Source organism: Felis catus, chromosome D3 (assembly GCF_018350175.1).
Source record: "Felis catus isolate Fca126 chromosome D3, F.catus_Fca126_mat1.0, whole genome shotgun sequence".
In the NCBI taxonomy this organism is placed as follows: domain Eukaryota; kingdom Metazoa; phylum Chordata; class Mammalia; order Carnivora; family Felidae; genus Felis; species Felis catus.
In genome coordinates this window covers 77585673-77609813 of record NC_058379.1, presented here as the reverse complement: position 1 = coordinate 77609813, position 24141 = coordinate 77585673, and the positions used below count along the sequence as shown (strand labels likewise).

The 24141-nt window shown below is 51.0% G+C and overlaps 1 protein-coding gene and 1 non-coding gene across 4 annotated transcripts; both read right to left on the bottom strand.

Moving 5' to 3' along the window:
- Nucleotides 1-206: 206 nt before the first annotated feature.
- On the bottom strand, nucleotides 207-397 carry LOC111557412. Its single transcript, XR_002737457.1, has one exon. It is a non-coding gene; the product is annotated as a U2 spliceosomal RNA (small nuclear RNA).
- Nucleotides 398-13428: 13031 nt separating this feature from the next.
- LOC109493482 (gastrin releasing peptide) lies at nucleotides 13429-23865 on the bottom strand. Of its 3 annotated transcripts, none has more exons than XM_023242048.2 (3): nucleotides 23629-23862; nucleotides 18151-18390; nucleotides 13429-13792 (listed from the first exon to the last, which is right to left on the bottom strand). In XM_023242048.2, exons 1-3 carry the CDS (start codon nucleotides 23765-23767, stop codon nucleotides 13761-13763), a joined length of 411 nt encoding a protein of 136 aa, XP_023097816.2. In that variant the 5' UTR covers nucleotides 23768-23862; the 3' UTR covers nucleotides 13429-13760. The 3 variants fall into 3 exon arrangements, with proteins under 3 accessions (XP_023097816.2, XP_023097815.2, XP_044898364.1); XM_023242047.2 differs by having other exon boundaries at nucleotides 18170-18390; nucleotides 23629-23861; XM_045042429.1 differs by lacking the exon at nucleotides 13429-13792 and adding an exon at nucleotides 16802-17488 and having other exon boundaries at nucleotides 23629-23865.
- Nucleotides 23866-24141: the final 276 nt, after the last annotated feature.

The following is a 24141-nucleotide window of genomic DNA, read 5'->3' as shown; positions in this document are numbered from 1 at the left end:
CTGCCTATATAGCGTGGAGAAGAGCTTGGAAAGAGGGAAGAGAAGGTTCTAGAAGACCAATCAGAAAGCTATTGCAGTAACTGAGGGAAAATGGAAGCTTGGCCTCGTGTGGCGACAAGGTGGCCAGGTTGGAGATTGAATGAGGAGATTGTCAGTTCAGTTTTTTGTTGTTGCTGCTGCCCCTGGTGTATGTGTGTGTGTGGGGTGTGTGTGTGTGTGTGCACCATTCCTGCAATATGGGGTCATGCACAGAGTGAACACAACAACCCGTATTCCCTCTCCCTGCTCCCCAAATCCATTGAGCGTATTGTCTTCAGCTCCAGGACCTATCAGATCTTAAACTGCTAAGAACAGATACTACTTTGGCTCGAACTTGGCCAAAAGGCTGAGAAATGATTTTTGTTTTTAGTTCAGTGTTGGTCAAATGCGTTTGACTGAAGACAACTCCAAGTACTGGTTTGGGGCTCAGGGGAAGGATCCGGGCGCTGAGCTCGGGCAACAGAAGGTAATTGAAGCCATGGGCATACAGGAGGGAGGAGGAGGGAGGGGGCCCTTCAGGGGGAGGGGGCCCAGGGTAGCGGGAGGACACCGAGGTCAGAGCCTTGAGAAACGCCAGCATTTGGTGGCCAGTGTTGGAGGAACCAGGGGAGTGACAGGAGGAAACCGGGGAAGTGTGGGGGCTCGGAAACTGAGGAAAGAGGGTTTCAAAAGAGAAAGAATCGGTAACAAAAGTCGCCATTATTGGGGCACCTGGGGGGGTTAAGCGTCTAAATCTCGATTTCCGCTCCGCTCTTAATCTTGCAGTTCATGAGTTCAAGCCCCAAGTCGGGCTCTGTGCTGACGGTGCACAGCCTGCTTGGGATTCCCTGTCTCCCTCTCTCTCTGCCCCTCCCTCACTCGCATTCTCTCTCTCCCTCAAAAATAAATACACTTTAAGAGATTGCTGTCATTTTTAAAACTGAAAAATTAGCCAGGGATGAAAAGCACAAGACCGCATTCTTGCTTCCTACAGGGGGCCGGGATGCAGCTGTTTCGCAGATGCTGCCAGTATCTCCTGCTGCCTGGAAACTAATCGGTGGCAGCCCAGCCCCCACCGGCACCTCCTCTCGTTCCACACCTAGGAAGAAAGTGAAACAACACAGCGTCCTAACTGTGGCACCCGATGATCTGAAACTCGTTTAGTATAAACTTTTCAGTCCTTTCTACCCTAAGGCTCCAACTTCCCTGTCTCCGTCACGCACTCTGCTCCACACGCCCTCTGCTTTTGCCCACCTCGGCTCGCCCTTGAACTTGTCCTGAGCTCTCGCACCCCTATGCCTTCCCCCAAGCTCTTCCCTCCACCTGGAGTGTCTTCCCCCGTAGAAAATGCTTTCAGGTGAAGGAAAATTAAGGTGCAGTATACCCGCATTTCTGGGATGTAGCTAGAGCAGGGCTTAGAGCGATGTTGAGCAGCAAATTGCCCGCTCTGAGAAGGCCTGAAATCTACAACCTAAGCTTCCGCCTTAAGACACTAAAAAAGAAGGTCGGACGGAACCTGAGGTGAGCAGAAGGGAGAAAGTAACAGGCATCAGAGGGGAAATCAATGAAACGGAGAATCGACAAGCAAGAGAGAAAATTACACGAAAAATACCTGATACGCAGGGTCACCAGGGGAATGGAAGACAAAAGTGCCACGAGACATCCCTCCACGCCTATCAGCATGGCTAGGATCAAAAACTCAGCAGCCAGAGGCGTTGGTGAGCATGTGGAGGGGTCAGAACGCCCGTGCGGCTTGGAGGGCATGATGTGAAGTGAAAGAAGCCAGTCACAAAAGACCCCATACCACACACGTGGAAATTCATATGAAAGTCCAGAATGGGGAAATCCACATAGACAGAAAATCGATTTGCTGCTGCTTCGTGCTGGCGGACACGGGCATGGGGACAGAGGGGGGGGGGATGGATAAAGGATTTCTTCTTGAGATGATGGAAATGTTCTAAGATGGGCTGTGATTATGGATTACGGCACGTATCTTTGGATATGCTGAAAACCATTGAACAGCCTACCGTCAGTGGGTGAAATCCTAGCGTATGTGAATTATACCCCCAAGTCGTCTAAAAAACACAGCACGGTCTTTCCGCCGAGCTCTTGCCTCTTCCATCCCCTTAGGCACTTGTGTTGGAATAATTTCCCTAAAAAGCGTCTTCATTTTGCTGTCCCCTTGCCAGGTGAGCCTGGCCCCTGGCGCTTCTCCTGCAAGTTTCAACTCTCAGCTCGTCTTTGCCCTTCCAGGCTCACCCTGCATGCCTCACTCACCCATTTCCTTCCCCGTCGACCCCTCTTGGTGGCAGAGACCCTCGGCTCTAAACAAGCAACCTGGACGGCATCTTGTTGCCCCCAATTCCGTCTCCATTTTATTACTCAAGGTGGGCAATACCCTTTCGTCCCAAATGACAGACCAGCCGAAAATGCCAGCTCTCTTGAAAACAGAGCAGTCCCTTAACTTTATTCTGTGATGCCAAAGCTTGGCCAGAGAGGACCTTTTCTGCCCGGGGCCGTTCAGAGAGGTAGAGATGGGGCTGGGGGTGCCTGCGAGGAGGGAGCATGAAAAGAGGGAGGCCCGAAGCCCAAGGGAACCAGGGTGCCATTTGCACAGGGCCAGGCCTGCTGACATGTAGGATTGCTCCTGCTGTCTCACCTGGGCGCATGCTAACTGTCCCGTGTCTGTCGCCTTTTCCTCTGTGTCTAACCCTAGTTCAAAGCTCATCTCCCCCAGGGATCTCTCTTTGGTTTCCCTGGCCACAGTCTTCTTACTTCCCCAGGATCAGTCCGTCTTGTTGCATCCGTGAATTCCCCTCCTTGGTCCTCCCCCACTCCCCTGTGAAAGCCAACGAGCCCCCTGTTAATGTGACTGCCTAGCATTTGACCAAACAAAGCCTCTGTTCCAGGCTCCGGGGTTCGCCTGCAAGGCTTTGTACTCAGCTCACAGGGCTGTGTGAGGATTCAAAGGACTCTCCTCTGTCTTTTGTGGATTTTGTTTCATTCGGGGTGAGAAGCGCCCCTTTAAAAGTACCATCACAGAGAGATGACTGGATTTCTTGTTAGGAGGGCACGGGAACCTCATTTCCGCCACCAACTTGATATGTGGCTTCAGGCAAAGTAGTCTGTCTGGCTGGAGTTCCTGGGCTGTGAAACAAAGGGGGCTAGACCTCAGGGCCTCTACTGTCCTCCCAGCTGCAAAGTTGTGCCCAGCTAATGCACTTATTTTCAGTAATTTGGCTGAGGGTGCCATCTGATGGCCATTTTGAGAACTTCACCTGCTGATCGCGCACTAGAAGCTTCCTTATACTGGAATGCTTCCTTTCCAGCAGGGCCGGCAATAAGGGCTATTTTAAAATGTTTCATTATTTGTTATTTGCACCGCAGGGTCAAAATTACAAATTTTAAATACTGTTGTGCACTCCCGAAATCAATACTACTCTATACGTTATACGTTAATTAACTTGAATTTATTTTTAAATTTTTTTTAATGTTTATTAATTTTTGAGAGAGACAGAGAGACAGAGAGAGTGTGATTGGAGGAGGGGCAGAGAGGGAGGGAGACACAGAATTCGAGGCAGGCTCTGGGTTCTGAGCTGTCAGCACAGAGCCTGACGCGGGGCTTGAACTCACGAACCGTGAGATCATGACCTGAGCTGAAATCAAGAGTCCGACTCTTAACCATCTGAGCCACCCAGGCGCCCCTCTAGCTTCTGGCAATTCATTGGCTTGTGAGAGCCACTCTCCATGCGTGTGTGCCCCCCAAATGTCCCCTTTTCATAAGGACACAGTCCTATTGGATTAGGGGCCTGCCCCACTTCAGTAAGACTTTAAGTTCCCTCATTAATAATGAACATGATTTCCAAATAAGGTCACATTCTCAGGCAGGGGGTGGGGGGTTCAGGACTTCACTACGTGAAAGGTAACAGCGTTGGGGACTTGCTATTGTTTCGTGTATTTATACACTGGCTAGTAAGGAGCCGTATGGAGACCCAAGGCTGGGTAGTATCTGATAACCAACCCCAAGTGACTTGGCCCCGAAAGGGATCCGATGACACACACAGCTGGGCTGTGCTTGAGGGACGGGATACGGTACCGAGGGCTGCCACGTGAGTTGGAAACTTGGAAACATGTTCACACAAAAACCCGCCCAAGAATGGTCGTGGAGGCTCAGAACCAGAGTCAGCCCACAAATCCCCCCCCCCCCCGCCCCGCAGGTGAGTGGCTGAACAAAGTGACTCACAAACCACAGAATCCTGTTCAGCAAAATAGAGTCAACCAGGGACACATGTGGCAATTCAAACGCATCCCCGGGGAATCATGTTAAGGGAAGAAGGCTAATTCCAAAAGACTTGTGTTCTCTGCACTCCCATTTATATACTTTTGAAATGACAAATTTGAGAAATGGAGGACAGATGAGTGCTTGCCAGGCGGAGGGTGATGGCAGGGCAGAGAATGAAGTACAAAAGGGCGTCAAGAGGGACAGCACAGTGTTGAAACTGCTCAGTATCTTTTTTTTTTTTTTAGAGACAGAGCATGCGTGAGCAGGGGAGAGGGGCAGAGAGAGAGAGAGAGAGAGAGAGAGAGAGAATCTCAAACAGACTCCATGCACAGCGTAGAGCCTGATGTGGGGCTCAATCCCACAACCCTGAGATCATGACCCGAACCAAAATCAAGAGTCAGGTGCTCAACCGAGCCATCCAGGTGTCCCCAAACCATTCCGTATCTTGATGGTGGCAGTGGATACACGAACCTGCAAAGTGCTAAAAGTGTGTGGAGCCCAAAATGCACACACACACACACACACACACACACACAAGCACAAATGGGTGCAGGGGTAACTGGGATATCTGAATAAAATCACATGACCATTTCAATGTCAGCATCCGGGTTGCAATATCGTACTACAACTTTGCAAAGTATTACCATTAAGAGAAACTGGGCAAAGTGTACAAGGTATCTCTCTGAATTATTTCTTGCAACTACATGTGAATCTATAATTATCTCAGGGTTTTCAATTAAAAAAGGACGTTTCACCTACTTGGGAGGAGTGGCGATGAAAGGGATGGGTTCTCTGAGGAAGTGACATTTAAGTCAAGACATGAATGTAAAAGGGGGGGCAGCAGAATGTGCAAAGGTCCTGCAGTCGCCGAGAGCTTGGTAAATCCATGGAACTAAAAAGGAGACCAGTGAGACCCAAGTGGGGAGAAGCGAGGCTGGAGGCAGCAGCCAGACCAGGCAGGGCAACAGACTGTTCTAGAGATTTGACCTTCCACCTGAGAATAGAGAGAGACTATGGGAAGTTTTGAGCAGCAGAGTTCCATGATTTGTCATGAACTTGGGAAAGCTCACCCAGGTGAGCTCTCTGCACACAGAGAGACCACCGGGGCCATGGGGCAACAGGAAAACCATTTGAACATCCATCGAGAAGGAGATGGACGGAGAGGCCACGTGCGGACGAATACTGGGCCTCACGGTGGGACTTCTTAATAAAGAGTTTGGGGTGTCGGCCTTCTGGTTGAGCAGGAAATCTAAAACCTACGGACGGATCCTGGTGGGGGTCTACTAGAAACTAAAGCCATAAGTCACCCCAGCCACCACGTGAGGCCAGAGATTTCCTTCCCTCGATTACTCTGGAAGCCACAGGCTTACCCAGCGATGCCAGAAACGCGGCCACCTCGGAGTCACTCTGGTCGTGCACCGGGGCCACAGGCGGCATCCTCCTGCCACCCGCCTCGGCTAGGACGCCTGTGACCCATTTCCTTTAAGTGTCAACCGATGAATGGCTTCTCGTTTAAGGGGCAGGTGGTTGAGATCGCATCGTTGGGCTTTCGGCCAACCCAAAAGGAAGAAGGTCAGCCCCAAGGCGAGAGAATAAGTCAAAGGCGGGGCCCAGGCCTCGGCCCCTGCGCGAGTGAGGAGGGTGGAGGGGAGGGGGCGCCACTGCCCCGCCGGGGTTGAAGACGGACGTAGACGCCTCTTGACATCTTCAAATTTTGAGAGAGGTTCTCACTTCACACGACTCTCTCTCTCTCTCTCTCTCTCTCTTTCTCACACGCACACACACGCACACACACGAAGAGCCACAAGACTATTTGAAGCAGGGGGAGGTCAGACGGGGTGGGTGCCGCACAGACCAGAGTTCTTCATCAGGATTCCACGTAGGGTCTTGCTGTTTGGTTTGTTTCCAGATACAGTGAGAGCCTCACAGAAGAATCTCTGGGGTTACATGGTCTGGTCCTGAGTTCCCCACGAGATTCGATTCCAGCTCGGTTCACTCACCAAGGACGTTTTTTACCAGCAGCATTTCAGAGTGAATGGCATTGTCTAGTGATTTTTCCTCTTTTTTTTTTAATGTTTATTTATTTATTTTGAGAGAGAGAGAGAGAGGGAATGTGAGCAGGGGAGGAGCAGAGAGAGAGAGGGAGAGAGAGAATCCCAAGCAGGCTCCTCACTGACAACACAGAGCCCCACGCGGGGCTCGATCTCATGAACCGTGCGATCACCACCTGAGCCAAAACCAAGACTTGGACGCTCAACCGACTGAGCCATCCAGGTGCCCCGATTTTGCCTCTCCTTAAACAGACTTTCTTACTTTTTCCGGCCACCGGCTAGGAAGGGAGTGAGTCTTCAGAATCAGTCGGGACAGCAAATGGTATGCGGTAAAACCCTTTCAAAACATTGCTCACACAACTAGAGAATCACAAGCAGGGACAGGAATTTAAACGATATTGTTGAAAAAGGCGTGGAGTAGTCCCCCTGCCCCCCACATACCTTAAACCGGGATCATAACCTCCATGCCTAGAGTGGGTAGGCAGGTAACACACCCAGGTAAGCAGAGAGGGGTGGACATTAACGTGTGGTGAGGACTGTGGCCAAGTGGACAAGGTGAGCCCTGTCCCCGGGGACAGCCCCAGGCAGCGATGGCCTTTAGGGAGAGCGGGATTTTGCAAGAGCTTGCGACCTGGATAGATTTTTAAATCTGTGCTACAGATCCTAATTTTTGAAGACACTGTTCCGGTGAATAGCATGTCTATAGTAGCATCTGACCAGCAGGTGGCCAGTTCCAGTTCCCGACGACTAACTAAATTGTTTTCCACATTAGTCCCTTTTCTTTTCTCCTGCCGACCCCAGGAATTAAGCGCGAAGAAAGGAGCCGTCTCTACAATCTTGTCTGGACTTTCCAGGGTTTTTTTTGTTCTGTTTTGGTTTTTGTTTTAATTCGAGACCAACCCCCAGCCTGCCCATTTAGGCTGCTTCTAGCTGGGGCATCTCGGGAAATTGCTGGGGGGGAGAACCAGTTTGAAGCTCCCTATTTCCTTTTCATTTCTGTTTATTTCGGTGGTGGAGTCAGAGGGGCATTTATGTTGTTACCGTGGTGGCCATCTGTCTTGGGGGGCAAAGAACGCGGTACAGGCTGAGGGACGCCTGGACTGAAGCCAGGGGCGGCCTGTCGACTGCAGTCCAACATCAGTGCTTCAAGCAACAGCAACGGACTATTGCCCGCTCGTAAAGACTCGCGGTCTTCTAACGAATGGGAGGCCTTGGCGTGAGCATTTTGAGAGCGGACTAAAACCCAGCGAGTCTGTCCTTACTAGGAGGGACTGCCTTTTGAAATCGCTGTACGGATCCAACCGGGGTTGGGTGAAGTCGCGAGGAGTGAGGTTCGTGCTTGCCGCGCGTTGGACATCCATCCCAACTCACTTCCGCCATCCATCCCAACTCACTTCCGCCATCCATCCCAACACACTTCCGCCATCCATCCCAACTCACTTCCGCCATCCATCCCAACTCACTTCCGCCATCCATCCCAACTCACTTCCGCCATCCATCCCAACTCACTTCTGCCATCCATCCCAACTCAATTCCATCCTCCTTCCTCACCGAGAGAGTCTTGATTTTGTTAAGCGTCCTGCCCCTCCCGCCGCGTGACTCATCGGTAAATCCTAATCAGGGGAGGTCAACCCTAGTGGTCAGATTCCCTTCATCAGTGGCAGGGTTAGAGCAAGCCTGTGGCCCCGTTGGTCACTGAGGTGAGGGATGAGAGACCTCCGGGAAAGGATTTATCACTATTAATAATGTGCCGCCTAAAAAGAGATGGCCTCTCTTCTTCCTTTGGAGGTTGTCATGTCTGGATGTGACACCCGGAACTCCAGCAGCCATCCTGTGACCATGAGAGAAGGCAGCTTAAGGGCAAAGCCGAACTGCCAGTGGCAGAGGTCAAGATGGAAAAACCCACATCCTTGGGATCTGTTTGAGTCCCTACATTAAAATTTTTTTTTCAACGTTTATTTATTTTTGGGACAGAGAGAGACAGAGCATGAACGGGGAAGGGGCAGAGAGAGAGGGAGACACAGAATCGGAAACAGGCTCCAGGCTCTGAGCCATCAACCCAGAGCCCGACGTGGGGCTCGAAATCACGGACCGCGAGATCGTGACCTGGCTGAAGTCGGACGCTCAACCGACTGCGCCACCCAGGCGCCCCTGAGTCCCTACATTAAATTGAACTAGACAACCTTGAATCCCACCTCCCTGTGGAGTTCTTGTATGTGAGAAAATAAGTCTTTTTATCTTCTATGCAAATCTGAATTAAAGGGTTTCTGTTACTAACAGCCAAGGTGTCCCGACTGGCACAATGTTCATTCTCGAAGGTCTACGGTAAAGTCTCTTTTGCATCTAGAGTCAGGTGGAATCGTTCATTCATCACCCCTTAGTTAGTTTAATGAATCTGATCACAGGGCAAAGAAAAGCCTGGCCACAGGTAGACCCACCACATGATCCAGCAATCCCACCTCTGCGCCCCCAAAGGAAATGAAATCAGCGTCTCGAAGGGATATCTACACTCTCATGTTCACTGTGGCATTACTCACAATTGCCAAGACTGAAATGTCTGTGGATGGTTGAATGGATAAAGAAAACGCAGTGTTTAGAGGCGGTAGAATATGTTTCAGCCTTAGAAAGAAGGAAACCCTATCGCTTGGGATGATGCGGGTGAAACCGGGGGTCCGTAAGCTAAGTGAGATAAGCCAGACGCAGAAAGACACAAACTGCGTGGAGTCACTTATAAGTAGGACCCAAAAAAGTTGAACTCAAAGCAGCAGAGTGGAATGGTGGCTGTTAGGGCTCAGGGACAGGGGGAAAGGGGAGGCGTTGGTCAAAGGGCACAGCATTCAGTTGTGCAGGATGAATACATTCTGGAGATCTAATGCACAGCGTGGTGACTGTGGTTAATAATTCTGTATTGGATATTTGAGATTTGCTGAAAGGAGATCTTAACTCTTTGCATCAAAAAAAAAAAAAAAGAAAAGAAAAGAAAAGAAAAAGAAAAGGAAAGGTGATGTGAAGTCAGGGCTGTATTAACTAGCTTGATTGTGGCAAACATTTCACAATGTGTATGTGTATCAGCATACCATATTGTATACCTTAAATAGACACAATTTTCGTCCGTCCGTTATACCCCCCAAAAGCTGAAACACAAAACAAACAAAAAGGCAAACGGACCAAAAAACGAGGCTCTGGGCTCCCTTCTTCCCGTTTGTTTACCAAGTCCTCCCGTTCCTGAAGGAATGTGCGCGAAAGAGTGCAAATCTACCTCTCTCTCTTTCTCTCTCTCCCTCTCTCTCTCACACACACAAACACACACACACGCATCCACGTACAAAGACAGGTGTGACGCAGTCGGAAGGGGCTTTTCCATGCTAATAGGTATTTGGAAAGGATCACATCTTAGGTTTACTTTTAGCGATTAAAGATAACATCCAACCCACAAAACATCATGTCTATTTCAGTCCCTTGTTTTCAAAGATGAAGGATATATAGGTCGGGCCACAGAGAAAGTATACTGTCTAGAAGTCTTCCGGTCGTGTCCGTGTCACGACCCACTAACTCCATCCTGGAATTCAATCCTGTCATAGTCTGACATGGCAAATACTGCCTACCCAACATCCTCCCTCTTCTTTTCTTTATTAGTATGAAGGGGAACGTGGCTGTTGGGGTGGGGGGAGGGTGTGGGAAGGACGGGTGGTAGCAATGTCCCCAGCTGGAAAAACTACATTTCTCAGCCTCCTTTGTGGCTGGAACTGGCCAGTTCTCACTCAAAGACAAAGGCTGAAGATTTCAAATAGCAGGGCGGGCGTGTTTTGTGCCCGAATATCATGGCCCCTGCAGAAGTGTGGAAAGGTAACATCCGTTCCCCCAAGGAGCGAGATCGTAGTCCTACCCAGAGAGGAGAGTCCATCCGGGAGGGATGGACTCTCCCGGGTCTCTGGAGACAGAGCTGGGGGAGAGCCACCAGAATGTTCTCTAGTGGAGGAGTGAGGCAAGAGCAGGGCATGATTACCGCAGCTGAGTGGAAGGACCAAGAACATTCTCATTCTCTCCTTGGAGACTGTCTCAATCCACCCGTGGTTAGAGCCACCTCTGTTGGTATATGTTCTGTAAATTATGTGGGCTGGGGAGAGTGGAAGGAAAGCCAGAGGGGAAACAGAGAGATGTTTCTGTGTTTTATGTGGGTCTAATTAAGGAAGTGATTAATTGGAAAACACAAGGCCCCAAGAGGCAAAGGTGAGAACCCTTTCCGTGATGACCATGGTGCTTCTGCTTTGGGGATGGCAATCGTTTGTCACCGTGGGTTTCCCTTGAAGAAGCTCTTCCACGGTGTCTGAATGAAGCGGCCTTTGGTCGAGGCGATAAATAACGTAAATTCCACAATTTACTTAAATGACTGCCTCCTCATCTGAGCTGGGTTAAAATGCTTTGCGATGAGCAAGTAGCCCCAGGAGGAACTGAAAGGTGGGCATTGCGGGGCTGGAAATTGTACTGCACAGCTCGAAATGCCTGCTTGGTGTGTTACCGAACCTCTGATGGCAAGCAAAGACTGCCAAATTACCCTGAGCAATCTACCCTGTACCACTTAAAAAAAAAAAAAAAAAAAAAGACTGTGTTTCCAAAAGAACGAATTTGAAGGTGATTGTTGCTTTCTTCCCTTCTGGATTCTTCCTTCTATTTATCCTGCTTGGCCGCAAGGGCTTCTAAATATTGTCACCTCTTAAAAGCGATCTTCTCTTCTTGCTCTATGCACACACACCTGGTCTGTGTGCCATAGAAAACAGCCACCGGGCTCTTGTGTCCCTAGAGTCTCCCGGATGGATGTTAACTGTTCTCTAAAAGAGGATGGGCAGAAATCAAAGAGGGAATTCTTTTTTTTTTTTTTTTTGAGAAAAAAAGGAGAGGGGGGACATGTTATCTGTCTCTGACCATATCGTGTGAACCCCCGCTCCTTTCTTTGATAGCGTCCCATGATTTTAGTCCCGTTTTCCCAAGCTAGAAGCCTCAAAACTACATTTCCCAGTTTCCCTTGCGGCTCAATCCAGACACGTGATCTGGGGTCCACCAATCAGACACAGACGTTCAAAACTCTAATGTGGAAGTCAGCCAAAAAGCTTTGAAGGAGCTTTCCCAGGGGGCACCTATCACTTCGGGCACAAGGGGCGACAGAGCCAGTGGGAAGAGAGTATCCGCTCAGGCAGTTCTGCAGAATGCTTTAGGGCTAGCGGGGCATGCGCGAACCACCTCATCGCCCGGGGCGGGGGCGTGGCTTTGATCCTGGAAGCTGCTGGTTTAGCCTTAAGCCCATTTCTCCGTCTTCCCTGCCTAGTATGTTCTCCGAAAATTTCCTTTTCTACTAAGACGAACCGGGGAGGATGTTATTTGCAGCTAAAACTTAACCCTACCCAGCGGGGAACACACTATGATATGGGATAGGATTGCGCTTGCAGAGGAGTGTTCAAGAAAGCTCTTCTGGAGGCCCCCGGGTGGCTCATTCTGTTAAGTGACTCTTGATTTGATTTTGGCTCAGGTCATGACCTCATGGTTCATGGGAGGGAGCCCCCAGTCCGGCTCCGAGCTAATGGCATAGAGCCTGCTTGGGAGACTCTCTCCCTCTCTCTCTCTCTCTCTGCTCCTCTCTCCTGCTCTCTCTCTCTCTCTCTCTCCCTCAAAATAAATAAATAAACTTGAAGAAGAAGAAAAAGAAGAAGGAGGAGGAGGAAGAGAAAGCTTTTCTAGTAGGGAAACGTGTATCTCTTAAATAAACGGATTCTAATGCTAACTTGCCTTGGTACAGAGGAGCCCTGCAAGGGTCAGGAGATTTGAGGGAGCTGTTCTTGTGTCTTGGAACACATAGAGAAAAAATAATTGCAGCCCAAACACAGGACCCCATCTACTTTCACGACACAAGCAAAGAAGGGACAGTCTAGACGGAGTGGTTCCAGGAGTTTTGCCTTTCCCTCCCTTCCTGAAAGGTCACCGTTAGAGAAAGCTCCCCCTAGGTCTGGAACACTGTTTCCATCTTCACGAGTGTCCTGTCGGAGGGCGAGTCCTTGTGATCGGGCTTACCCCCTTGATCAACAGCTGCATGGCAGACTTTAGCTGACCCAGTTCTTGGGAAAGACACCAGAAAAGCCTCAGGAAGAGGAAGGTGGCAGGATGTTGACAACACATTGCACGTAGCTCCCCAGATCTGGCTCTGTTGTAAGTTGTGAGTCAACATGGTTTTAAAAGAAATTAGAACGAAAACATCGCATCTTACGTGGTTCTTTGACAATCAAAACAAGAGCGAGACAAACCCCTCTCCTGTTTCAAATGTGATTTCCCTAAATGAAGGAAATCTAAACATACGGCACAAAGCTTTAAAATCTGTTCATGTGTGAATGTCATGATAAATTTGGAACCGGTGAGTGTTACCAACCACCAGGCCGTGTCCTCTGGAAATGGAAGGGAATCTCCCGAATTCATCTTCTCCTCTTGCTGTGGAGCTGGCTAAATCTGTCGGTGGCGACCACTTTCCTCCCAGATTGGCCATGAAGTTTTGAGGAAAGAGCCCTATTTGCTAGGCTTAAGTATACTGAAGGGGAGGTTAAAAACGAGACAATGTGGGCAAAGTTAAATGCTGCGGAAAATCTGGTGCCTTTGGATGTTTGAATCCTACTTCCATCTACTATGTGACCTTGGCTGAGTCACTGGACCTCTCTAATGCTGTTTCCTCATCTATTACATGAGAATGCTCCTTCTCAGCTTATAAAACTGTTATGAGGAGAATATTGATAACATTGGCCAAATACCCAGTCATGGTAAAGGCTGAAAAATTGGGAATTAAGTGAAAAACAGGCCTCTACCTTCAGCCTAACCCATGTAATGGCAAGGATAAGGGAATATGAGCTTCTAGTTGAAGCCTCTAGAAAGGTTATAAGCCAACTACAAGGATGCAGTAAGCGACCTTCGGAGGGGAGAGTTAAAAATGCAGCCTGCCTTCATCAGTGCGCACCCAAGTTCATTATCAAATTGTTCATTAATCTCTGCCACAGCTTTTCATTTGGAATTGAAATAAGAGCACGACCGGCCCTTTGGACATCGTGCTTACGTTTTTATTGTGAGTGCTAACAGGTCGGGGGCTAGACGCTAATGGACAAATAGCCCAGATGTAAAGAGCATTCACTGGAAGACTCTTAATGGACAATTAATTATGCACAGCAAACAAGTTCAGAGCAGAAGATGCCACTCGAAAATTGTGAATGTAGTCCAGGTTGAAAGATACAGGAATGGTTAAGTGTTTTTGCACACAGGAAATCTGGTTGGCGATCCAGTGGAATTGATGCGTGTAGAACACAGTCTCTTAAGGGTTTTGCTTTGCTTCTTTGAGAGAGGCTGTTGTTGTCTGTCAGTTCAGCTGGGGGTCCCTTCCGTCACGTTGAGAATCTGGAGGAGAGTCCACCAGCTTGAAAAATACGAGAAAGGGTTAAGCAAACATCGTTCGCGATACTCAAGTTCTAATGCTAGAAGCAAACGCATTCCCAACAAACAAACCATCAGCGTCACTCGGAGCTTCGTAGAAAAGCAACTTCCTAGGCCTACGCCAGATCTACTGAATTGGAAACTCAGGGTGGAGCCCAGCGATCCGGGCTTTCCGAAATCCTCCAAATGATGCTGAGTACATTCACGCTGGAGAACCACAGCCGTCCCCCCGCCCGCCCCCCCAAGAGAGAGAAACTCACTTCCTCTTTTTCTGGAGCCCCCTACCTCTTTTGGCTCTTTTTAATTTTGAAATACGTCTTTGTTCCCATAGAGCACCCTCTATACGCTGAGATGAGAAAACGCTTTTCAAAAAGAGCTTATTACACTTGCCAAGATTCTCAGACAGTTCAGGCTCCCCAATGGTTAGACCAGCCATTTGTTTCTAATAAAGGAATTACTGATATTCTCAGACCAGTTATTACCTGCTCTGTGGCTCAACTGTTTTGACCAGGTGCTAATGAGGCCAGGGCCTGGGGTTCAATTCCCACACCGACCAATTAGTTTTGCTCTTCTCCACAAGCCCAGGCTGCACTATTAAGGGTTCGCCAGTCTGCCTGACGATGCTACCATCCATCTCGCAATATGAGCCACGGGTCATAAAAGGGGCCAGGGGAGGGTGAGGGGAAGAATCCAGGAAGCCCCTGCATTGGCTCAAAATATTGAATCTGAGCTGTCTGGCTCAAGGGAATGGAAGTAAAGCTACAAGGAAAAGAGGAATTAGTAACCTAGGAAGATCAACGCCTGGAGGCGGGGCGGGGGGGGGGTTGCCCGTTATTGGGGCGGGAGGAGCTCTCTTTGAGGTGGGGGGTAACTTCACTCTGCTGCCTCAGAGCAACTGTCGGGGCAATCGGAGAATTTTTAGTTATTCTTCAGGACATGTTGCTGCTTCTCCTGTATCTGGAACTTCCCTTGGAGCGTTTCACATGTTACAAAATAAAACCTTTCAATTCTCTATGTTGATTTGATGGGGCAGTGGGAGTCATCCCTTAAAAGTGAGGGCAGACTTGCCTTCAAAAAGTTTCCTTCCTTTCCGTAACACCCTCTGCAATGCACTCACAGGCCCTTTCAGGTCCACCAAAGAAGAGAAAAAAACTAAGGCTGCAGGGAACATTGCTGTAGGTCCGGCAACCCACAGGCCAGCTTCAACCTTCATTGAAACTCAAGACATTCCACGGCCACATCCAGGGCTATGGATCAGGCCCTCGGGCTGACCTGAACATTGCTTCGTGTGCTAGAAACCATAGGGTAAACGTTCCATTAATTTTTTTTTGAGATAGGGTACAGTTAAAAGATTAAGGTTGGGGCACCTGGGTGGCTCCGTCGGTTAAGCGTCCAACTTCGGCTCAGGTCATGATCGCTCGGTTCATGAGTTCGAGCCTCAGGTTGGGCTCTGTGTTGACAGCTCAGAGCCTGGAGCCTGCTTCGGATTCTGGGTCTCCCTCTCTCTCTGCCCTTACCCCGTTCTCTCTCTCTCTCTCTCAAGAATAAATAAACATTAAAAAAAAAAAAAAGATTAAGCTTAACCTTGAAAATGATTGGCCATAGCTACTAATAAAGTTCTGGAGCTTATTTGCCAGGATAGAGTGGTCTAGATTCAGTGCACATTTACATAAATCTTTGCTGAACTAAGTAAATAACTTTGTCACCAAAACATAGGAAGATGCTCAGAGTTTCTGACTACAGCTCTGGGAGACTTGGCAAGAGGACTTGATGCTTTATTACCGAAATGGGTGAGGAGAGCATATGTGGGTAGAATTTAATTTTTTTTCAACGTTTATTTATTTTTGGGACAGAGAGAGACAGAGCATGAACGGGGGAGGGGCAGAGAGAGAGGGAGACACAGAATCGGAAACAGGCTCCAGGCTCTGAGCCATCAGCCCAGAGCCGGACGCGGGGCTCGAACTCCCGGACCGTGAGATCGTGACCTGGCTGAAGTCGGACGCTTAACCGACTGCGCCACCCAGGCGCCCCAAGTAGAATTTAATTTTAAGAAAAGTCCTTCAGTCCCTGAAAATTCCGGCTGCCACCTTCTGGCAATGCTTGGCTAAGTTATTAAACCTCTTTCTAACACTGAGCGATGTATGGATTTCTAATAGATCTATTCTCGTGGTACTCCCTCTTGGTGACTAAGATAACTGTAAGGTGTTTTCAATTTGCACATCCACATTCTTTCACGAAGATGGAATTTCCAAAGCAAGGAGGGTAACAGACTCTTTTGGTCTAGGCAACAACGACTCCAGCCATTGACTTTTTTCATATCGCCGGGAAATGTATCCAAAAGAATGGTACCCACGTGTGCAATAGTTAATTATTCAACCTAAGGTGGAATGAAATGGAATGGGCTTTCTAAACTTGTAAAGAAGACCAAAACATAAAAAGATATAGTAGGAAAGCGAGGCCTGATTATAAAAAAGATGATTTTTTTCCCCTCCGGTCACATGAATGCTGATAAACATTGTCCCCCTGAAACACTCACTGTCTGTGACTGCCCACTCAACCCACCCTGTACTACGACCACTCAGAGATCTCTCTAGACCTATTCTTTCATAATTGGCTTCGCTGCTTACAGAATGTTCTTCTGAATATGGCAGGAAAATTTTGATCTTTAAGGACAGAGCTGAATTTGTTTTGAAAACCCTCCAAAGTTATGCAGGGCCGGGTTTGGAGGAATAAAGCAACTCAAAGGGATGTTGTAGTTTCGTTCAAAAATGAATGAGCCGGGGGGGCCCCTGGGTGGCTCTGTCGGTGAAGCGCCCGACTTCGGCTCAGGTCACGATCTCGCGGTTCGTGGGTTCGAGCCCCGCGTCGGGCGGTGTGCTGACAGCTCGGAGCCTGGAGCCTGCTTCGGATTCTGTGTCTCCCTCTCTCTCTCTGCCCTTCCCCCACTCACGCTCTGTCTCTCTCTCTCTCTCAAAAATAAATAAACATTAAAATCAAATTTAAACAAAACGCATGAGCTGTGAGTGTACGTCCATTTCAGCGTCTGTGAAATTGCTTTGTAGGGTTTTGTGATGGCAATTGTCATTAGTCTTCAAAGGAGAAGGCACTGCTGTTGGACGTCCAGCCACAGGAAGTCCATAAAGTCAGCTGACCAAGAAAAGGCCTCAGCCAGGGGCTGAGAAGTCAGTCACAAACCCCCCCCAAGCCCTCGGGGCCATGTCACCCCCCCAACAAAGAAGGGAGCCGGTCGTGACACCTAGACCGCAGATGTGAGCGAGAGCATCACTCAGGACTTTGTGCAAAGTTGCTACTTATTTCTGTATCCGTTGATTGAATCCAGATTTTCTTTGTGAATGAAGGCTACTAGAGTCTTCCTCCCGAGGTCCTTCACGCTACTTCTGTAGCCTGCATCCTTCATATTTGAGGTCAGCGAGGACCAGCCGGTCCCCAGGAGACGTCTCACAGGGCAGCATACCATCCAAGGGACACAGCGCCGGCCCCTGCCCTGCTCTCGCCGCTGAAGAGCTATGTGCCTACTCTCTGTTTCCTCACCTTTAAAATGGAGAGAACTGTAGGATTTTCTCGAATCTTCCTCCGAAGGCTGCTGTGAGCATTCACAGAGAAAATGCGGGCAAACTGCTCAGGCCAGTACTTAGTTTAAGGTACAAGTTGCCCATCACTAGGATTGCAAGAATTTCAGTTTTATTATTTTTGCCGTTTATATAAATTTCACGGACACTTCTTCAAGGGCGATGAGAATCACCTCATTTGCCGTTGCCTTGCTTCCTCTCTTTACATCTTCTTCTCCTTCCCATCCCATTTCCTGCCTTTGTATCTAAGCAACGCCCATTTGGTATGATTGTTTTCGCTTCCCTTCTACAAGAGTGCCACTTTGCGTAGAAGGTCGCAAACCAGAATGCTCTCTTCTAAAAGCCTGTGTGAAGCGCCCCTCCCACTAGTGCTCACCCAAAACAAACATCGGAATTGACTCAAATAATTTCTGGCCCCACCATCAAAATATTCTGGGAGGGCCCGGCGGGCTGAAAAAAACAAATCTCATCAGGGCGCAATCGCTATTAAACGCAGTGATTCATAAACCTCCTAAACTGGAGTATGGAACCAATACCCTTCTGAGATGCAAGGAGGAAACATCGCCTATTCTGGTGGAAAGAAAGAACAAGGAAGGGTCTGTTCGTTTCTCGGCGTGCATGGATGTCTGCCTAATTAAGTGGCTGCGGAGGCCTGCATCTAAACAATTTTATTCTTCTCTGCTCACACCTAACCTCCCCGTGACTCTCCCCAAACACCCCCACCCCACCCCACTTCCCCAGCACATTGTACCTTTATGTTTTGAACCTACAACTTTAAAGGCGCTGCCATCCTGGGAATCCCAAGGGGACTGGCGGATGGCCAGGAGCTCCCTTTGAGGCGGCTGATAGTTTCCGGTCCCCTTTCCTCCCATGAGGCTGAGCAAATTCCTTGCAGCTTCTTCCCAAAGAATATACTGCAGCTGCTGCTTCAGACGCCCCCCTTCGTAAACATACGGGGACTCTCTCGTGCTCTTTTTCCCCATCAGGTGCCCTGTAAAAAGAAACACAAAAACAGAATGCCACCGACTGAGCCCAGGGGAACGGAGAAACCAGAAATTTCAAAGGAGCCCCCTCTAGCTTGGTACTGCTTCCTCCTAGGTGCAGAATAAACAGCGTTTTATTATCAGAAGTTAGTTCTGGCAAACGTCTGGCGTCTTCTGTTCCCTGTTCGACATGTGCGATCAGCTGGACGAAATTGAAAACTGCAACTCAGGGGACCTTGGTTTGGCCCCAGCACCTCGGCTAACGGGCTAGGTCACCTCTGCCAAGTTACTGAGCATCCCCGGGGCTCAATTTCCTCAACTATCGAATGAACAGGTGGGACTAGATGAGGCCTGAGGAACCTTCCATATCTAAAATGCCACCGCCGATTCTGGGCGCGCCGCCTCCTGTTCCCACCCGCGTGACGGAGGTTCAACATCTTCCTCGGTCAGTTGTGGACTACCGAAAAGAAAAGCCTTGGGGCGCCTGGGTGGCGCAGTCGGTTAAGCGTCCGACTTCAGCCAGGTCACGATCTCGCGGTCCGGGAGTTCGAGCCCCGCGTCGGGCTCTGGGCTGACGGCTCAGAGCCTGGAGCGGGTTTCCGATTCTGTGTCTCCCTCTCTCTCTGCCCCTTCCCCGTTCATGCTCTGTCTCTCTCTGTCCCAAAAATAAATAAATGTTGAAAAAAAATTTTTTTTTAAAAAAGAAAAGAAAAGCCTTGTGATGAAACAAGTTACTCTCCTCTTACCTCTAACACAACTGCACCAAAGGAAGTTTTCATCTCAACTTTCTTAGAATTCGGGCTGAGATTGAATCCAAGAAAGGTCGCTCAGAAATTCTCACTTGTTGGGTATGTGATGAAAAAAACCGATTCGACACAGGTTCCGAGCAACACGGAGCAGCCCCGTACGTGCAGATGTCTACAAGACTCCGTGAAAGTCTACCGATGGCTCCAGGGATGCGTTCCCGCCACATAAATGAATAAAGGTTGCTGTGCGGGAGGCCAGGCCACTAGAAACGTGGCAATTCATGTAGGCAAGTGGGGATAGCCATAGCGTCAGATGTGGGTATGGAATCCAAGGTCTGCTCTGCTTGCTAACACCTTAGCCCCGTGCTGATAATACTCACATTATCTGACTTTCGTCAGTGCTCCCCTACCCCCGTCTCTCTGCAGTTGGAACTTATCGGACTCTTAAACTCCTGAGACTAGGAGACCAACGATGCCTTTGACTGAAAGGTCGCAAGGAAAGCTCTTTGCGGTTCCGATGCTGCCCGGCCTTAGAAGCATCTAAGGTAAACGGCGTGGGAATAATATGTAACAGACCCCAGTCAGTGAACCTGACGAGAGCTCTGTCCGCCAACAGCGACGGCCTTGCTGTGACTTTACGGCAGGCGGGTGTTTACAGGACGTTTCGCTCGATCTACCCCACAATAAGTTGGACGCAAACGAGACTTGTCAAAGGTCACCCACGCGTAAGCGAAGACCCTAGGATTAAAATCAGCTCACAGTCTAGACTCTACCCCGTGACTCTGCTTCGAAGCGTCTTTGAACTTCCTGAAAATACAAGGCAGGAAGAAATCAGTCTGGGGTCTGGAGAGAAGGGTAAGGCCTACAAAAGGCTGATGTTAGAACGAGGAACCGGGGATCATATATCGGTCGATCGTGACTCCTTAGGTGACTCGGAGACGTTAATTCGGTGGGTATCGGGGAGCCTTCACAAGGGGTTTTACTGAACTGCCGTCTGAACACTTGCCAGCCCACTTAGGACATGCCACCCCACACAGTTGGGACGTGCTCCCGACCGAACGAGTGGAATCCTGAAGGCCTGGCACCTCACCTATCTGCTTGGTCACCGGGGGGGGGGGGGGGGGCCGGGTAGCCACGAAATAACCTTGCTCTTAGCCCTAACAGTGATTACGGGGCACAACTGCTCAGGAAGCAGCGAAGCATTTGGCTTTATTTACATGGAGGAAATTGAATCACGATAATGGGAAGGCAGGATTAGAACCTGATGCTCCAGTGATGACCTCGGTCCCTCTTGCTCTCCCTCATTGCTCTCATCAGGATGCTAGAACTGAGAAAGGTGTTACTGCCAATGAAGCGGGGGGTGGGGGGGGGGCAACGGAGATGTTTTTACAAATAGGAACTACATTGTTGTCATGCCCGAATAATTTGGTGGACTTTTCTGAAACGGGAAGATAAAGCAATCCTCCCTTCTGTGGCTGATTGAACATAGGACCTTGTGACAGTGTGCATATTTGCACGTTTGGTGGGTGGTGTTCAGACTCCTACCCCCAGATCCACGGTCTGCTTATGAGGACTGGAAGTGCACCATCCACAACGTCCCAGGGATGCACACACTCCTTGGGTCCTATTTCACTTTGGAGCTGGCAACTACCAACGAAATAACCGTCTCCATGGCAACGTGGATATGGATGACCCGTCCACCTCTATTTCTCCCATCACCGTTTGTTACGTGTCCATATCATAGTAATAGAGACCTCAGCATAGACAAAAGACAGGCCCTTGAAAACAATAAAACCTTGGCCAGAAGTAAAAAAAGAAACCAAAAAACAACTTTTGTCCCTTATAATCGCTTAAAAATACCACTAAAATAGCAGGTTTGAAACATAAAGCAATTTTCCTGAGCTCCAAATCTGACGATCACCTCAACTTAGGAAAATATCCATTAAGACACAAAGTGTTGAGCACTTCTAAGAGCTGGGTTTTTTTCTGGAGTGATCCTTAAACTACATCTCACAGTTTCTGGGGGCAGCCCTACAATGGAAAGGCACCTGCAGCTGAACCCCGGTGTTTCCGAACGCAGCCTGCCAGGACACGCTTGGGCATCAAAGTTAGAGGCACTGCCAGGAGCATTTCATGGGAGCGGAGGGGAGAGTTACCAGCGTCGGTGTGGACCTCTATTTTCATCGCACAAACAAAACATTTCCATAAACATCAAGCCACATAAGAATTTAAGTTTTCCATCTGCTAACTTGCTTTCCGTTGCCACACCATGTCTCTCTCAGCTGCAAGAAGCAATTCCCTTAACAAACCTGCAAATTGGTGCTGACAGCTTCCTCATGGACAGCAATATGTAGCTTTCGTTTTGATGTAATTAACATGAAACTGCAAGTCTTCAGGGATTGAGGAGGACAGACATTTACTTATGGTAGTGGAGGGCTAAATTTAAAACCTAACAACACCATTCATGCTTATGAGTGCTCAGATTCCCACGGAGAGCATGTCTGTCCAAAGCAAACTTTCTCTCAATCCCAATGTTATTTTAGACCCAACTGTGATTTTCTACTTCACCTCCCTCTGTCTCTTGTTCTAATCAGCTCTGCGCAGCCAGCCAAGAGAGAAAAAGAGTGCATTCGAGAACAAATAGGAAAATAAGAAAATTTGGGGTGGCCGCTGGTCGGTGTGTTCTAGGAAAGTCCAAGCACCATCAGGAAGGAAGGGTGTTTAAATGCCAGACACCCTAAGTCCTGGGGGGTGGGGGGTGGGGTGGGGTGGGGGGACAGATGTGCTGTGGGACTACAGCCATGGAGGTTGGCTTGCATCAGAAACGACCTGACTCTAGCTTCCCAAATAACTCTCTTGTTCTGCTTTTAGCCTGCAAGGGTTACCTAATAATAAGCCTTTTTTTAGTACAAAAATATGGAGGAGCAAAAGGAGATTGGAAATCTGAGAGCGCACTGGCTGATGGCTGGACTGGACGGTGGCCACTCCCTCTAAATTCCCAAAAGCCCCTTTCAAGTATCAATTCTAGGCTTGGCTTCTGTAATGCCTTGCAAATATCCTTCTCTCTTCAAGGGTAGGGGTTTTTCACCTTCACCCATCCCGGCCTCTCCTCTCCATGCCTGCTGGGTTCCGGGTGTCCCTCCGAGATCACAAACACCTTCACCTCGGGGCTGCCCAAACTTGGCAGACAGTTCTTGTAGCGACGATGGAAACTAACTACCCCGTTGCACATCCCCCCCACCCACCCCCCACCGAGCTCTGGATTTCTCTGCCGGCACACCCAGCAGTGGAGCTGAGGGCGTGACAGTTCCAGCCTCACCTCTTCCCAGAAATCCGTCCTGGTCCTCACACCATCTGTGAACCGCCCGATACTTGGATTAGCAAGTGTCTTTCCAACACACCCTCCCACACTCTGAGTAGATGGCTAGAGAAATAGGGAAACACACACACACCACCACCGCCACCCCTTAAACCTCTTCGGGATGGACCAGCTTCCCGGGAAGTGTTGGGGCTGTCGGAGGTGGCCCTATGGGGAGGTGTCTGAGGAAGCTGGACGTTACGTATTGGCCAGACGGAGCCTGCGGTTGGCGCGGCGGAGACCCCCGGGGCGACGCCGGGCCAGCGCGAGGCTGCGGGATCTGTGGGTGCGCGCCCCGCCGCCCGCCCCCCGGACGTCGCCGGCCCCACCGCCGCGCCCGGTCCTCGCCGCCGGGGTTCGGGGCCGGGACAGCGCACCTCCTGGCCCGGACCCGGAGGCCGGGACGAGTGGGCAGCGGGAAGGAGGAAGGAGCTAGGGGGCAGGGCGAGGTGGCAGGTCTGGGGAGGCGGAGGACAGCGGGGTCTCGGGGGACGGAGAGGCCGGGATCGGCGCGGGGAGCGGGCGCCCCGAGCCTTCGAGAAGGGAGGGAGGGAGGGCCGGCCAAAAGGGCAGGGGAGAGGAAGCGGCCGCCGCGACAGGAGGACCGAGGGAACTGGAGAGAGCCACGGACACGCGGCGGCGTTCCAACCCCGCGCGCTGAGCGGCCAGGGACCCCAGGACGCGCTCCCACACCTGTGGCTTCGCTGGGCTCCGGCGCGCAGCCCGCGTCCCGCTCCCGGCGGCCGGGGTCCCCAAGGCCCCGGGACGCGCTCGGGGACCCGGCTCCCCACGTCGTTCAAGGACAGGCTGCGACGGCGCGGGTCAAAGGAGGCGTGGGGTCGGCGCGGAGGGAAGGCTGGGCTGTTGGGGCGCCGCGCGCCGGCCCGGGTCCCCGCGGGGGAGCGGGAACAGAGCGGGAAAGGACCACCCGCCCGGCCTGAGGCCGCTCGGGGACGTCTTCCCGGGACGCGGAAGGCGGTGGGGGGCGGGAGGGGGGTGCCGGGCTGGAAAGGTCGGGGCAGATCCTCCCTCCCCCCCTCCCCGCCGCCCAAAGCCGGCGCCCCAGAAACGCCGAGGGCTTGGGGAGACGGGGCCCGGGCGGCCACGGTCCCGCCGAGGGCTGCGGCGCGCGGGACACTCACCCACGGCCCAGTGGTTGCCGCGCGGGTACATCTTGTCCAGCGCGGTGCCCGTGCCCGCCGGCAGCGGGGCGGCGGGGCCCCGGGGCGCCTGGCAGAGGACCAGCGCCAGCAGGACGAGGGGGAGCTGGCGGCGGCGCATGGTGCGGGCGGGGAGGCTGGAGTGCGCGCTCGGCACGGAGCGGCGGCCGAGGACCTGGACTCGCAGAGCGTCGCCGCCGCCGCCGCCGCCGCCGCCGCCGCCAGGCCCCGACTTTATACGGCGGCGCGGACGGGGGCGGGGCGGGGGGCTCCCGCGCCGGGGCCCCGAGCGCTCTGACGTCTCCGCGCGGCGAGCCGAGCGGGGCGGTGGGGGCAGGCGTCTCCAGGGACCATCCGTCTTCCCGCCGAGGGGGAGGGCAAGGCTGTGTCCACCCTGCCCCTCGCCGCCTCCCCCAGCGCCCCGACCCGGAGTCGCGTCCGCCCGGCCCACGCGGGATTCATTCTGCCCACCCTCGACGCCTCCGCTCCGACACG